Genomic DNA, 16,194 nt, shown 5'->3' with positions numbered 1-16,194 from the left:
CCACAAAATACCACATGCGGGTGCACGTACAGTGCGATTGAAACTCCGTGGCCCATGCGCAGAAGTCGGTTTCCGGCCTGGGCGAGTCTATTTTGAAGAAGTACTGTTGATATTTGGCTCTGTTGACTAATGAGTTTGCCGACCACTGTCCTAGATCTACTGACTCGTGGATAGAGCTGGTAAGATCCCAGCTCCCTAGAGTGAGGCTGTAAAACACACCTCCTCCCCTGGGGCACCAGGCGGGCTGCACCCAGCGCTCCATCCATCTCCTCCCTGCTGCTCTGCCGGGGTCTCCGTGGGGAGGAGCTGCCCTCAGTCACCCTCTTCCTGTTCCTGGCTCAGGCCCAGGGCCTCGGCCTGCTCTCAGCCTCTCCTTTCAAGGTGGAGGGACCCTTTCAAGCCTCTGGAGTCTGACATTGGCCCATTCACACAAAGACAGGAGCACACACCCCTCTCGGAGTCTTCCCCTCGTCTCCTGACCCCTCTTCCCCAAACCCATGTTAACAGTTTGCTAGTGATTCTGGGACCCAGACTTAGCCAGACAGATACAAAAGGAAACTCTGGCCATCACCATATTCTTGGGATCCTTTCAAGATTTTTCTACCAGACCCTTAAAATCTCTTGGGCAAGCTGTGACACCTTTCCACTCCCCACTCCACTTCTGATCTCCTCCAGCCTCCCTCCTTCCTTCAGCTCTCACCCCTAAAGTCCTCTCGCCAGCTTCTTGCCAAGGGGAATAACCTTTTTGTCCTTCAGCTCCACCTGCCTTCTGCTCATAATGGATCCTACAAGTCATTCCTCTTCGTTTCCAAGTTTCTTTGTTGATTGACTTTCATCTGTCAGGGGACTGTCTAGAGGCGTTCTGTTGACTGAGTCCCAGACACTTGCGAGCTCTTCTCCCTGCAGAGAGTTCCAGATAGGCCTCCTGCACCTGCACCGGCACAGCCTGGGAGCCCCGTAGTTTCCATGCAATTTCATCTCTTGCCTTCGCCTTGCGGTGAAGCCAAGCCGCCATGGGCCGTGTAATGTGAGAGGACCTCTTAACCACATTGAGTGGCTATAATGAGTTGCCAGCCTCGTGGGAACTCAGATCAGAGGAAGCAAGAGAGCAGAATGTCAACCCAGATTATCCATGTGGAGCTGACGAGAGAACTGGCTCTTAGTGGGTCCATTAACTGCATAACCCGTGCCCAGCCCAGAAGGTGAGCGCTGGGAATCGAGGGAGGCCAGGATGCCGTCTGCGTGGCCCTGGCCTCTTTGCTGCAAAGGGAGGACTCTGCCAAGATGTAACGTTAAATGGAAGTAGCCAGAAAGGAGGGCAGTATGGACCTGGTTCCTTCCAACCTTTGACAGCTGCATCCTGAACACTGTGCTGGGCACGGGCAATCCAGTGTAAACAAGACAATTTTTTGCCCTCACAGGGCTCATGACTAATGATTTTAAACTGCTTCCGGATAACCAAGCCCAAATAACAGTAGTTCTAGCTCTCTGCAGATTGTCAAGGTTCCTGATTAGCGTAACAGCAACAAACATCAAGAATGCATTTATAAAGCATCCCTGTAGGACTGGGAAACATACTAGTAGAATGGTCTCATTGCTTCCTTCCCCAAACATAAGTACCATGGGGAAAAAGGCATTGCTATGTCCCGCCTCCATGAAATTCCAGGGGATGCAGGATACGATCCTATACTTCAGTTGTGGTTAGTTATCTTATGAGACAGACTTTGCCAAGGAATCCTGAGCACGCATCCCTCACACAGGGCTGGGCAATCTGTGTTTACTCAGACAAAGGTGGAAGATACACCAGCCATCCCTACCTTCTCACCATTTATGAAATTCTGTCAGTACTTTCTAGAGCCCCCTGTCAAAAAAAACATTGGCATGTAGCACAAATACATACAACCCATTAAAGCCAGTATTTCCCCACTCAAGCCAGATGGGCTCGGTCCCCATCACACACACGTACATTCACTTGTGCCTGCTGATGTGCCAGAAACGTGGATCAGAACCTTGGCATCCTGGTCTAGGAGGTGGCCTTGCCAGACAAGCCCAGAAATGGCATCTGAAGCTGGAACTCCATCCTCTTCACAGCTGGTTCCTGGTGGAACTTTTCAGAAAATCATACCACTCTTTACTCTCCAAGCCTACATATCACGAGCTTTTGGGCTGCTTTCACCCTGGGCTACAATCTGTCTGGTGATTTAAATTGGGTTAAACAAGTTATATTTGACACTGCTTCTCATTAGGGTTTTCTTGTTCTGTGTTCTCGCTCTCAGCATTGGTTGGAGTTTACGAAATCTGTGGTGAAGCAGTTGAGATGTAAGTATTCCCCGAGAAAAGACTCGAGCCCTACCCCTGGGGAGGGGGGTGAAACCTCCCACTTGTAGTGAGCCTTGGTAATTTTCCACTGTTCTGTGCATAAGTGGCCCTAAACACCTGAGGATTTTCTTCTGAGGGTTCAGAGGCCCGTGCATCCTGGTGGGGAGGGCAGCTCAGTCTTCTCTGGACCAGAGGGTCTTCCCTGATGGGCACCTGTTTTTCTCTGCAGCCCAGCCTCCGTTCACCATGTGTTTCCGGGTGAAGTTCTACCCTGCAGACCCTGCTGCCCTGAAGGAAGAAATAACCAGGTGAGATGAAACATACCTCCCTCCACCACTAAGACCTGCTGGAGAGGGCAGGAGAGAGGGACTGTCACCTCTCAGATCCTCTGTGCTGGAAGCTCCTCTCTCATAGGCAAGGCATTCTTCTTAACTAGAACCTTACTTCTGGGTTTCACCCATCCCCGCCTGCTCTTCTTGCTCACCCCCTCAGTAAATTGGAACAGAGGGAGCGTCCTTCTTCAGAAAGTGTGAACACATCATCCTGAACTGGACCTCCTCAGAGGGCTCTGGATTAACGAATGAATCAAACACATATTTTTCTCTTATCGGTGATGCGGCCGCCGTGGACGTTTTGGAGAGGGCTGTGTTGCTGCTCTTTGGGGAGGTTGAAATAGACTCCAAGGCATGACACTAAAAAACCTGTTGGGAAATAACCGAGGATTTTAAATCGAAGTGGGTCTGCGCCAGTGTGCTGATGGATCCGGTCCCCGTAAGCTCTTTAGAGAGCGGACGGCTGCAGGGGTTGGATTCGATCTCATTCAGCACCTCTCGAGAACGAGGAAGAACCCCTGTGCCCACAGCCATCCTGTGAGAGGGTCAGCGAGTAGGAGCTTCGAAGCTTCCCCTGGGTTCTGTATCTCGGAGCCAAATTCATTCTAAAAGTGTTGCCTCGGAGACTTAGGAACTCTGTGTAACAGGGATCCTCAACTTTTATACTAGAAAGATCTCATGTTGACATGAACAACACCTTGCTGTTTTCTTGTAGCGGGAGGGGCCCAGGTGAAAAGGCTGTGCCAGGGAATCTCAGAGCTGAAGAGGAAACAGCTCCGCCCACACCTGAGAGAAGCAAAGACGGGGAGGAGGCCTTTGCCAGTCGTATAGACTGTCCATCCTTTAAGGCTTTTCGGTTTACTTCTGGATCCTGAATGGCTTGAGATAATCCAAAACAAAAGAGGAGGGAAGAAGGGAGAAAGAATATGGAATTATATTCTCTTCATACTCTGAAGAGCATGCCACTACCTTTACATCCAGTAAAAGGAGCAGAAGTTTATCTGAAAAGGACAATGAGGAAATGGGGAGAGAAGAGAGCAAGAGACAGGAACAAGTAGTACACAGGAAGCAAAGACGTGGGGTGGGAGGGAAGGGGGCTGGGCCGCGGAGGGAGAGGGGTCTTCTGATCAGGTCAGAGGATCAGGACAGCGGGCTGCTCTGGGTGCAGGAGCGTGTACACCACCCACTTTGACACACGGCGGGCGGGGGGTGTGTAGGTGGAGTCGAACCTCATGTTCCTTCCTGGACACAGGAGCTACACGCTCTGCTCATCCACACGGAAGTGGATGTGGCTCCCACTTTGCTTCTAAAAACCAAGCTCATCCATATTAATAAGCAGTCCTGTAGCTTTAGGTAGAACAGGGAGGGTAGAACTACTATGTTTAACAGCTTAAACAGAGAGGAGTTTTGGCAAAGCATTAACCTGCCTTGCTCATGATCTCGAGTGTTTGCCTTACGTCTGAGCACATCCTCCTCTCCCCTCCCCTCCCCTCCTCACTTTTCCCCTTCCCTCCCCTCCCCTCCTCTCTCTCTCCCTCTCTCTGTTGAAAGAGGTGATGATACCAGGGCAGATCCAGAAGTCTGTGCTCCTATCCACATGTCAGAGCAAATTCAGCACATCTTTGCTCAGAGCCTAGCCCTGGCCTCCTGACAGCACACGTCAGCTTTGCCTGGTCTGACCTCACTGGCCGACAGTGGGATGAGGGACTGGTCTGCTATAACCCAGTGAGAGCATCACAGGCACCTGGTTTTCAGATTTGATTAAAGGACAAAAATATATGATGAACTTTGCCCTTAGGAGGAGCTCACTTTTCTAAATCAAATGTCACCGCATAATATTAACGTACAGACCCGGCTACCCGAGAAGCAGCATAGACCCCAGAGCTCAGGTCCTATTTGTCACTTTTTTTAAAAAATTATTTATTTTATTACATATGTGTTCTTAACCCCCCCCCATGCCCCCCTCACCCTCCCTCTCATGCCCTCACCCCTGTTGTCTGTGTCCATTGGTTATGCTTATGTGCATGCATACAAGTCCTTTGGTTGATCTCTCCCCCTAACCCCCACCCTCCTTTACCTTCCTTCTGAGGTTTGGAGGTCTGATCGATGCTTCTCTGTCTCTGGATCTGTTTTTGTTCATCAGTTTATGTTGTTCATTATATTCCATAAATGAGTGAGATCATGTGATATTTATCTTTCTCTGACTGGCTTATTTCGGTTAGCATGATGCTCTCCAGTTCCATCCATACGTGGCCTTGGACATAAGATATTTAGCCTCCTTGACCTTCAGATTCCTTGTGTATAAAATGAGGCTAGCAAGAGCTACGGCATAGAATTGCTGGAAGGATTAACCCCTATACAAGGTCTTGCACTTCTTAATACCCCCCAAGAGGCTTACACTGTGCAAACGCTTGATACCTGTTTACTGCCAGGTTGGTTACATGGTCCCTGGACCCCAAGGGCTCTGCTTATGGGGCACAGGTACAGCTAGCTCTGACTTTCCTCCTTTTTTATGTGAAAGGCACTTCTTTTCTGATAATCCCCTCACCTTCTGTCCCCTTTCCCTGCCAGCGACAGCCCTAACACGTAAGCGGCTAACCTGAGGACCCAGAGAGAAAGGTATCTTAGGTGGTTGCCCACGTCCGGGTCAGCGCAGTAGGGGACGTGGCCAGGCCTCCCAGTTAAGTCAGCAGACTTCAAGGACGCTGACGAGTGTGTGAGCTCCTCCCCATCTGCATGCATTTGTGCTGACCATCCTCCGCTGTTCTCCCCTCTCTCCATCTCACCAGCCTTCCTTTCCTAGAATGCAGTTTCCAAGCGTGTCAGCAGAGTTAGTCACAGGCCGACTGCCTCCCCCTCCCCAAGGCGTTCAGTGGTGGCCTTAGAATTAGCGGCATCTTTCTCCTCGTTCACATCCCTGCTGCTCTTAAAACAGCAGGTACCTGCCCCAGCCTTACTCAATACCCATAATTCATTCCTGGCTTAGAGCCCTCCACACCACTTTCCTGCCAAACTAATTTAGCTGCCAGTGTGTTTTTTCCTAGCAATATTGCTCCTAAATTTCACCACCGTCTCAGCCATTCCCGTAAAGCCGGGCTGAGAGGAGGAGATGAAGTAGGGAGTGAAGAACTACGCTTCAGTTTATCTCTTGGACTCTTCCCAGATGATAAATTTAGTGGCCAAATCCTGATTAATCTCTTTTGTCATTTTTTAAAGTAATAAATAGATTTTCTTGTCTGAGCTGGAGACAAGGCAGAGAAAATGGGGATTAGGCACCAAATTTAGCTTTTAGCAGGGACTGCAGGTGTACGGATGCCTTGGGAAGAGCAAGTAATGTAGGAAACTGAGTACAAAAGGGGCCCCGCCTTCCAAGGAAGCAAACTGCCTGACACATGTTTGAGCAGGTGCTCAAAACAGTGCTAACAGAGGGAGCAAATATATGCGTGAATGAATGGAGTGCTCAAGTTATTCATTCCTTCAATGAGTATCCATTGAGCCCAGCTTAGGCTAAGATGGGTTGGAAAACTTTTTTCTGTAAAAGGCCACAAGAGTTAGTATTTTAGGCGTTGTGGCCATCTGGTCTCTGCCACTGTAGAGTAAAAGCACTGTGGGTGATATATAAAGGAATCAGCATGTTTGTGTTCCAATAAAATCGTATTTTGTTTCATTGGAAACTCTGGTGGCAAGCTGTAGTTTGCTGACCCTGGGTTAAGGAATCAAAAAAAGTTCAAAAACGCCAGGTTCAAATCCCAGGTTTTCCTTTAACTAGCGTGTGACAAGGCAAGCAACACTATGGGAGACGGGGATAAAACCAGTAGTCACCTCTTTGTTGTGAGGATTAAATGAGAGTGTGTGTGTTAAATAGTACAATGGGTAGCACACAGCATGCACTCGGTAAATCATTATTGTTATTTTAAAATATTTTTTTTAATATTTTTATTGATTATTTACAGAGAGGAAAAGGGAGGGATAGAGAGCTAGAAACATCGATGAGAGAGAAACATCGATCAGCTGCCTCCTGCACACCCCTTACTGGGGATGTGCCCGCAACCAAGGTACATGCCCTTGACCGGAATCGAAACTGGGACCCGTCACTCCCCAGGCCGACGCTCTATCCACTGAGCCAAACCGGTTAGGGCTATATTTTTATTGATTTCAGAGAGGAAGGGAGAGGGAGAGACAGAAACATCAATGATGAGAGAGAATGATTGGCTTGCCTCCTGTAGGCCCCACACTGGGGACTGAGCCCGTAACCCAGACATATGCTCTGACTGGGAATCAAACTATGACCTCTTGGTTCATAGGCCAATGCTCAACCACTGAGCCATGCCAGCCGGGCTTATTATTATTATTATTATTATCATTATTATTATTTTGTTTTGTTATTTTTGTCATCTGTTCTCCCACTGGAATGTTCCCTGCTGAACTCCTGGCACCTAAGTAGTGCCTGGCACATGTAAGTGCTCAGAATGAGCAGGCTGATGGCCAGTGGGAGGGAGGGAGCAGGGGAGCTAGGCAAAGGATCTATGGGCTTTCTAGAAGAATATTAAAAGTAAATAAAACATCGCCTCTGACTTCAAGGAGCTTGAAGTGTAGTGTGAGGGAGGAAGACATACTGAGCATGATTATACCCAAGGAAAAGGGCGGTGGAAAATAGAGGAAGCCAGGGGCAGAGAATCTAATGAAGGGAAAGTGGGGCCAAAGGATCTTCTGGAAGAAACTCTTCAGGAGCCGCCAGTGCTTTCCCAGGTTCAGACCTTTAATTCTGGAAATATCTGTGGCTTGACTCGTCCCCGCCCTTTGATATCAGAAAGCATATGCCACAGACATACCTGGAAGAGATGTCCACGTTACAGAAAAACTCAGGTTTTCCTCAGTCATCTTTTAGGCTCTCACTTATTCACACCCCATCAATATGGGACAGCACAGTTATTACAAATGGAGATGAAGCAAAGCCTCCGGGGGCCTAAAGGAAATGGGAAAAGTTTACCAAAAAAAGTGTCCTAAAGGAGCAGGCCTGTCTTCAATCTGGTCTAAAGCTAATTTCTTGTTTGGTTCCCATGAGGATGTCTTTCTGAAGACAAGTTCTCTCGGGCTTCATTTAGGGCACCCCTCTCCAACCTGATAACTAGCTGAATTACTACAGGGACAGAAGCACCAGGTCCTGGGTCAGGAGGCCTTGCTGATTCTGATCACTGTGTCACTTCAGATGAGTCACTCTACATCTCTGGACTTCTGCTTCCTCAGCTGCAGAACAAGAGAACTGGGCTGTAACTCCGGTTCTAGGGTTGCTGACCCAGCCAGTCTGCTCATCAGGACTGGCCCGGCTGGGTGCTTCTGGTTAACTGATCCCTTGCCTGGCCACACACTGGCCCTGGTGGCAATGCCTCGGGCAACAAGGTGGTCTTCCTTAGGCCCATGTGTGGCAGGAGGGAACATGCCAGGGTCTCTTGAGACTAGATCTAAGGATGCTATGAGTCATGGGATATATTTTCATGACCAACAACACTGAGTCATTGGTTACCTCCTTGAAGGAGCAAAATGTGGAGCTTGATGGACGTGCTGTAGTAGAAGAGGGACTCTCTACCTTAAAGCTGCCAGTTCGTTCTTTCATGAGCTCATCTCTTCTTGTCCTCTAAAGAATGTGGTTTGTTTCTTTAGGATGTTGGCTTGCCTTTCCTTCCCATGCCCCCTCCAGTTGCTGTACCAGTACCTGGCAATGTTCCCATGGCCTCCCTGTAGCTGTCCTGCCTCCAGAAGTCTGAAGGAGCCCCCCCCCCCCCCCATGCAAAAGCCTTGTCTCCTTTTCAGCTCACCTGAGGCACCTGTCATGCACCCATCAATAAAGATGCCTCATGAAAACATGCTCAGTGTGAGCAGGAGCATGTCCACCTTGGGCAAAGAGGGCTCTAAAGGGGGCTTCTTCAAATCCAGGAGCACCCACACCCACGTAGATTCTGACACGCTCCCCTGGGGGATGCTCTCCTAACCGCCCGGAACCAACTGTCCCTTTGAAATATCTCCTTCAATCCAGTATGTACTGTCCCTGAATTTTGGACAGAGATAAACAAAGGGCTGTGGGAGGAGTGATTGGTGAATAAGGGGCCAGAGGTTTGCTTCCACCTCCTGCCAATGCCTGGGGAAGGTGGGGGCTGGAACAGCGAGAGGCCAGAAGCCCTTTCCCCTCCCCCTCTTCCTTCCCTCCCTCTCTCCCACACACCGTGTGGCATTTCACTGTGGGAAGCAGAGTGAAGACAAGCTTGATTTGGTAGATCCATCTTAGTTTTTCATTCTGCGTGGTTTCTTTTTCCTTCAGTTTTTCTCTGCAAACACTGGGGCAGAGTGGGATTGGGTTGGTGATGGTGGTTGAGGTGAGGAGGGGAGCTCTTAACTTCCAGACTGTAATACTCACCTTCCCTTTGTTTTGAGGAGGAAAGTCCAACCTGGTGTGGTTAGAAGGATGCTTATGTTTAATCTGTACACAAATCCCCTGGGAATCTTGTTAAAATGATTCAGTAGGTCTAGGATGGGCCTATGGTCTCCATTGCCAACAAGCTCCCAGACGCTGCTGCTATTAGGGACACACTTGGAATAGCGGGGCCTTAGGAGAGAAGAGGTTTGCTTGCTCCTAATTTCTGTTTGTTAATTATTGGACTCACCAAGCCCACGGTTCTCAGTTTCCTGGGGGACCCCTCCCCACCCGCATTGCACTGTCAGTGGTCCTCTTCTTCTTGAGCACTTTCACAGGATCAGGTGAGCCTGGAATCTGTTTCATTCTTCACCCTGAAAACAGAAGCAGGGGGAACTCCTAGTTGTCCAGGGAGCGCCCAGTTTCTTTTCTGATGGAATTTAAGGGGATTTTACTACTTGTCCGTTACTGCCCTAGGGAAGCTGTAGTAGCTAAGGCTGTCTAGCAAGTGCCACAGAACTTAAGCGAACAAGCACGTATCATCTCTCGGTTTCTGTGGACCAGGGGCTCTGGAGCGGCTTTGCTGGCGGCTTCTGGCACAGGGTCTCTCAGGGGACTGCAGGCATCTCAAGGCCTGACTGGAGGATCCACTTACAGGATGGTTACTCACACGGCTGTTGGCAGAAAGTGTGTGTCCCTGGCGAGCTGTTGGCAAAGGCCTCAGCTCCTCGCCACAGGGACCTCTCTAAAGGGCTGTTAAGCGTCCTCAGGCAAGAAGAGAGGTCCAGGAGGAAGAGAGAAAGGGAGGAAGGTGCCGTGGCTCCGTGACCTCGTCTTGGATGTCAGATCTACCACTCCTGCTCTGTTGTTTGTCAGGCGCAAGTCACTAAGTCCAGCCCACACTCAGAGGGAGGGAGTTAAGCTCTACCTCTAGAGATGAGGAGTAGCAAAGAATTTACGGACATACTAGTATGTTTAAGCCCCCACAGATGCCCCCTAGCCAAGGAACCACTGTGGGGTTTTATTTTTTTAATATATTTTATTGATATTTTACAGAGAGGAAGAGAGAGGGATAGAGGGTTAGAAACATCGATGAGAGAGAAACATCGATCAGCTGCCTCCTGCACACCCCCTACTGGGGATGTGCCCGCAACCAAGGTACATGCCCTTGACCAGAATCGAACCTGGGACCCTTCAGTCTGCAGGCCGACGCTCTAGCCCAGCTGTGGGCAAACTACGGCCTGCGGGCCGGATCCGGCCCGTTTGAAATGAATAAAACTAAAAAAAAAAAAAGACCGTACCCTTTTATGTAATGATGTTTTGTTGAATTTATATTAGTTCACACAAACACTCCATCCATGCTTTTGTTCCGGCCCTCCGGTCCAGTTTAAGAACCCATTGTGGCCCTCGAGTCAAAAAGTTTGCCCACCCCTGCTCTAGCCACTGAGCCAAACCGATCAGGACCACTGTGGGGTTTTAAACATATGTCCATAAGAGTTTGCTACCCCTGGCTCTTGCTCTTCCTGGGGTACCAGTGAAGTTATGAACATTGCAGACCCCACTCCTTGGAAAGGCATCTTCATAATGGAAGTCAGCAATTCCGTTCCGCTGGGACAGGGTGCACCAGCTGCTTGTCAAACTAGGAAGCCGTGAGAGTGCAAGGAGTACAACATAGTGACGAACAGCCAGCCTCGGGAGCCTGACAGTCCGGAATTTGAATCCTGGCTCTGCCTCTTACCCGTGTGTGCCCATGTGGAAATCACATGAGCCTCACTGTCTTTTTCTTAAAAGGGGGAAGGGGGTGGGGTGGGGGATAATTATAGTGCCTACCTCAAAGTGTCAGGTGAGGATTAGGTGAGATGGTGCATGTAAAGTGCGTCACCGCTGGGCCGGCAGACCGCGAGCGCTCAGTACACGGCAGTTGCTGTTAGCTGTTGCTCTGAAATCCTCCCGCCTGAGGCGAGAGCTTCGTGGACGTGAAGCAGTGTTAGCCACTAGTTTCCACGCTTCCTTCCGTCGGCCTCTTCTCACACCTCATTTAATTCTGACACATCAGGCTGGCCTCTGCCGATGATGAGGCTGCTGCACAGGCCCACAGGTTCTCCCGACACACCAAGGCCGAGCTCGCTGGGCGCGTCCCTCACCCCTGACCACTTCTTAGGAAGGAACATCAGCCAGAGTCTGAGGCCGAGAGAGGCCCAGGCGGCCCCTCTCCTCCGACACAGGTTCCCTTTTGGGAATGAGTTGATCTGGGCTGGCTCCTCCACGGCCCAGCGCGGGGCGGACAGTGTTTTTACGAGGGAGTGCCATTTCTGTTTTGAGCTACAGAAAGAGGCTGGCAGGTTGTTTTGAATTGAACCTCAAATCAGTTCAGAGCAAAGTACTTGAAAGAGTCTTCAGGGAAATGGAAATTGTATTTGTTCTGTGGTATGTTTTGAGATTTTTTTTTTTTTTATGTAGTAAAAGTGTCCTGACAGAGCTGCTGTCTTTACAGCAATCAAAGAAATTCTTACCATGCAGCCGTGTTTTCTCTCCAGGTACTTGGTCTTCCTGCAGATCAAAAGGGATCTCTACCACGGCCGCCTCCTCTGCAAAACGTCCGATGCCGCCTTGTTAGCGGCCTATATCCTTCAAGGTAATGACTTTTGACAGGACAAATTCGCTTTTCATGCTAAGTGCAGATTACATTATTTCCGTTCCCACAGATGACTACTTCTTGGGTACACACAGCCATATCTAACGTGAAGCAGAGAATTCGAGGGCTTCGCCGAGAGTCCCTAGACGGAGGAGGCTCTGACCACCGAGCCCGACGCTGGGCCGAGGTCTTTGCGCCAGCCCTGCCAGTCATTCGCACGGTGTTGGCGGTGTTTTCCCTGCACCCTTGGGTGATAAGGTTACCCAGACTGGAGAGTCATCTGAATCCACGTTTCCTTTCATGTGAATCTCAAAGAAGTGAAGCACCTTGGTGTTCTGGCGCCTATTTCGGAGCCCATTCTGTTCAGAGTGCTCAAAGTTGAAAATGTTTCCACGTAACAAACACATTTCCTAACATGCTGATAAGGTAGAGTTGAGTCTGTACTCAGCTGGTGCCCAGACTGGCTTTTTTTTTTTCTTCCGTTTTTTGTTTTGTTTTGTTTTGTTTTTGCAAAAACAGTGGGAAAGGTAAGCACTCTTCACATATAATCCCTCTCCTCTCATGAAATGCAAGGGACTTCTAAGTGCCACTTCCTAGACTTATTTTAGTCCTTACGCCTGACACTGTCACTGGGCTGTTGTGGACCATAGCACTAAGGTCGTGAAGTCTCCTTCAAAGAATCTGAATGCTTAATTGGAAATCTGTGAACTCTGGGAGGCTACTTTATGAAGAGAACCTGGAAAATCCTTGCCAATGGAAACTAAAATTCTTCTGGCAAGAGAAATATCCAAGCTGCGTGAAGAACGTAAAAGTCGGCCCATTACACCTTGGCATGCTGAGACTCCTGTTTTTAACAATCACCTAAACAGGAAGGCCTTCCCAACCCTAAGGTCCCCAAAGAGGCCCCTTTCATTTTAAAGGCGAACCCCGTTCCATCTACGTGCAGTTTTAAACTCGAGTCTTTCCTTCAGTTTTCCCTGACAACCATATTGAATGTTTCCGTTTCTTTCCTTTAAGGAAATGGTGTCCAACACTGATGTTTCCCATTTGGAGCTTTCTAAACAAGGTCATAATAAATGACTCCACGGCTTGAGGTCCCTCTGGACGTCAGGCCCAGAGAAGCCTTTAGTCTCTTGCTCAAAAATAGAAATCCCCACGTATCTGGAAGGATAATACTCAACTGTGAGAGGAGGGCTCATTTCCCCCTGATAGTGACTCATCCCTGCATCCTTCTCAGCACTGGTTGTGGTTCTCACGAGGGAAGGAGGAAGGACAACCACAGCAGCTAGAACTTCTTCACATCCGTCCTCCTCACATCTCCGCCACGTTCCCGCGGAGTACTTCCCGTGGAAAGAGCCGGGATCTCACCTCGGGGCACACTGGAGAGCACCGCGGGCCCACCCACCGCCACCCCTGCCCCAAAGATCTCAAAGATCCGACAGCTTAGCAGCTTGAGGGTGGACTCCCGGACGAAGCCCCACGCCTGCAGGGAGCGGAGAAGCCAGCCTGGGCACGGTGCTGCGGACCTCGAGGGCGCTTTCTCGTTACAGCCAGTATTCCCTGCTCCGCAGTCCTCTCCAGGGGACCTGGCACCTGCTCACCTCTCAGTGAATATTTATTCAAATTTATTCACTTGATTTCATGTCATTCGGACTGAAAGTTGAGTTCTGAGTCTGGGTCAGGGCTCATTCATCAATTTGCTGTGTCCCTACTAAAATCCGCAAAGCGGGATTTCTGACCTGACTCAGGCCCAAGAGGTTCTGTCTTCCTGATCAAGCTCACAGTGTCCTGTGGTGACACAAAGAGCATTGCTCCCAAGCCCTCGTCTCCTCACCGAATGGGGGAGGGCCATGGTGTAGACCTCTGCTCTTTCATTGCAAATTTACTTGTGGTGCCCTCCTGAGCACGGGGTCAGCTCTACCATCTCCCTGCTTAGACTTGGCATCAGCCCAGTGTGCACACCTGGGAGAACAAACGTGGACATGCTCCTGAGGGGCACGCCCTCCGCCCGCCCCACAGCCACGCTCGAGGTCCACTGTTCCGTGTAAGTCTGGTGCGTGCGCCGGCTTTGCTCTGTGTGTTCGTCTTTTGTTGCTTTGCCAATGCTCACAGTTGTCTTCCTCTGCTTTCCTTTTGCAAGCGGAGATTGGAGATTATGACCCAGGAAAACACCCTGAAGGCTACAGCTCCAAATTCCAGTTTTTCCCTAAACATTCAGAGAAGCTGGAAAGGAAAATTGCTGAGATTCACAGGACAGAACTCAGGTGAGTGACACTCAGTTCCAGCCCAGGACTCTGACCTTCCTGACTCTGGATGTGCCATTTCCGGTGACCCACTGACAGCACAGCCCCACGCCCTGTGGGCTCACCTCCACGAAGAGTGGTGTAGGCTGAGACTCAAAGGCAAGAGAAAGACGTTGCATAGGAAGGAAAACAGGGAGATTGGCTCAGGGGTATTTGCTTCACCAAGAAAAATGAAGAGACAGAGGTCAAAAGCATGAACTGGCAAAAAGGAAAAAAAAAAAAAACTGTAAGGGAAACAGCAGCAGAAGAAAAAAGATTAGAGGAGTTGCGTGGGAATGTGAAAAACGAGTGAGGCTCTGGCCTCAGTCGGAGACCGTGTTACAGGGGCTCCGGGTGAGTGGGTGGGCCGGCACCAGGCAATGCCGTGGGTGCTCTGCGAGCCCTCGGTCAGAAACCGCATCTTCAGCGCTGCCGCTTCCACCTTCGCAGAGGGAAGGAGGAGAGAAGCAGCTGGAAGCAGGAGCGTGTGCTCCTCAGGTTCTTAATTAACCCAGGATATTCCTAATTTCATCAAATAGCATTAATGCATCCTTTCACCCATATGAAGTAGGATTTCCTACAAAGATTGATTACACACACACACACACACACGGTGTTTGGGCTCCACTACATGTGGCACACTGGAGCACGGACTCTCCAAACAGATAAACCATGAAGAAAACCGTGATGTACAATGGATTGTTGTAAAATAAAACTTGCCATTATATCAATACATTATTTTTTTAAAATCTTAAAAATATATATGTGTATCTGCCTTCCTAGGGGAGAAAAACGCCCAAGTGGGGGTAAAAGATATCTAGTGATAATATTAAGTCTAAACTAGTCCCTATCCTGATCCCCTGGACCCCAAAACACAAAGAACAAATCTTCACCTTCAATCAAAGATTTTACTGACATTCATGTCCCCACAGCCTCCTTCGCCTTTATAAACAGGCCGCCTGCCCACCGTGCGGGGCAGGCCTGGTTCCCCACCCTCCCAGCAGATCCACACCTGTCAAAGGTGGGATCCCAGCAGCTTCCCACCCCTCTCCCTGGGCAGGCCTGGCTCCACCGGGCTCCTCCCATCACTGTTAGGGAAATAGCGGCCCCTTGTGGCAAAGGTCGGGATGCACATGGGCCTGTGTGAGGGCTCAGGGTGTGTTCAGAGGAGGTAGCAGGGTGTGCGGGGACTCCCTTCGAGGCTGTCACGAGGGTTTTGGGTGTCAGAGCAGTGGGAACAGCCCTTCGGAAACCTGTAGGAGGTGGGAGATTCCCAGGAAACGATGCTGCTCTGCGGACCCGAGCGGTTTGGGCCAACTCCAGCGATGATTGGAGCTACGCAGCCCAGCCCTCGGCTTGCTGCATGAGTATTTCCCAGACGCCTTTCCGTGCCTCAGCACATGGGTGGATGTAGAAGTCTGCAGTAAACGTACTTCTTACACAGGTTCAGCTCCTGCTTCACACTAAAATGGGTCTGTGTTTCCTTTCTCCAGCTCTAACAGGAGTTCCTCAAGGGCCCAGACGGTGCTAAAGGTCTTGGTATATTTTACAGCAGGCAGCACAGAGGCTGGCACTTAAGGTGCCGATTGATGGTCGCCTCTCCAGAGGGACACCCTGGCCTCCTCCCGCCGTGGGTGGCTGGTCTCTCTGCCCTTCACACATTGCCCAGCCCTCCTCACACCGAAGCCACCCCCACGTCTGTAGAAGTACGTCTGCTTTGCCAGGGCTCGGGGCCCTGAGAGAGCCTGACGACGGAATATGCCACCGGCCTGTGTTGAACGCAGATGAGGGGGAATGAAGATGCTAGGCAGGGGTCCTCAAACTACGGCCCGTGGGCCACATGCAAATATAAATATTGTATTTGTTCCCGTTTTGTTTTTTTACTTCAAAATAAGATATGTGCAGTGTGCATAGGAATTTGTTCATAGTTTTTTTTAAAACTATAGTCCGGCCCTCCAACGGTCTGAGGGACAGTGAACTGGCCCCCTGTTTAAAAAGTTTGAGGACCCCTGTGCTAGAGGCCCCGTCTTCATATGGCTTGTGCCAGGGCTGGTTTCTTCCTTTTGCTGCTTGTTTCCTTTTCATAGTCATCACCCCGTGGACAGCAGAGCTGTAGTGGAGTCTGGGGAGCTCAGCACTGTCTCCTGCTGTGTCTCGTCACCCTCCATTCCCATGTGCCCTCTTGGTAAAGGAAGGGGGTGAGGCAGCACAGCAAGA

The 16,194-nt window shown here is 50.0% G+C and overlaps 1 protein-coding gene across 2 annotated transcripts in view; it reads left to right on the top strand.

Annotated features, from left to right (window-relative positions):
- FRMD5 (FERM domain containing 5) overlaps nucleotides 1–16,194 on the top strand; it is a 284,018-nt gene that overhangs the window by 246,113 nt on the left and 21,711 nt on the right. For both annotated transcript variants that reach the window (XM_036299751.1, XM_036299743.1), the window contains exons 3-6: nucleotides 2,277–2,319; nucleotides 2,549–2,627; nucleotides 11,598–11,695; nucleotides 13,836–13,959. In XM_036299751.1, the coding sequence (XP_036155644.1) occupies nucleotides 2,277–2,319; nucleotides 2,549–2,627; nucleotides 11,598–11,695; nucleotides 13,836–13,959 (344 nt within the window). The remainder of the gene's footprint in view (nucleotides 1–2,276; nucleotides 2,320–2,548; nucleotides 2,628–11,597; nucleotides 11,696–13,835; nucleotides 13,960–16,194) is intronic.

The sequence above is a fragment of the Myotis myotis genome, unplaced genomic scaffold (genome assembly GCF_014108235.1).
Source record: "Myotis myotis isolate mMyoMyo1 unplaced genomic scaffold, mMyoMyo1.p scaffold_m19_p_1, whole genome shotgun sequence".
In the NCBI taxonomy this organism is placed as follows: Eukaryota; Metazoa; Chordata; class Mammalia; order Chiroptera; family Vespertilionidae; genus Myotis; species Myotis myotis.
Note: the sequence above shows the minus strand (reverse complement) of the source record. Positions and strands in the feature narration are given on the sequence as shown.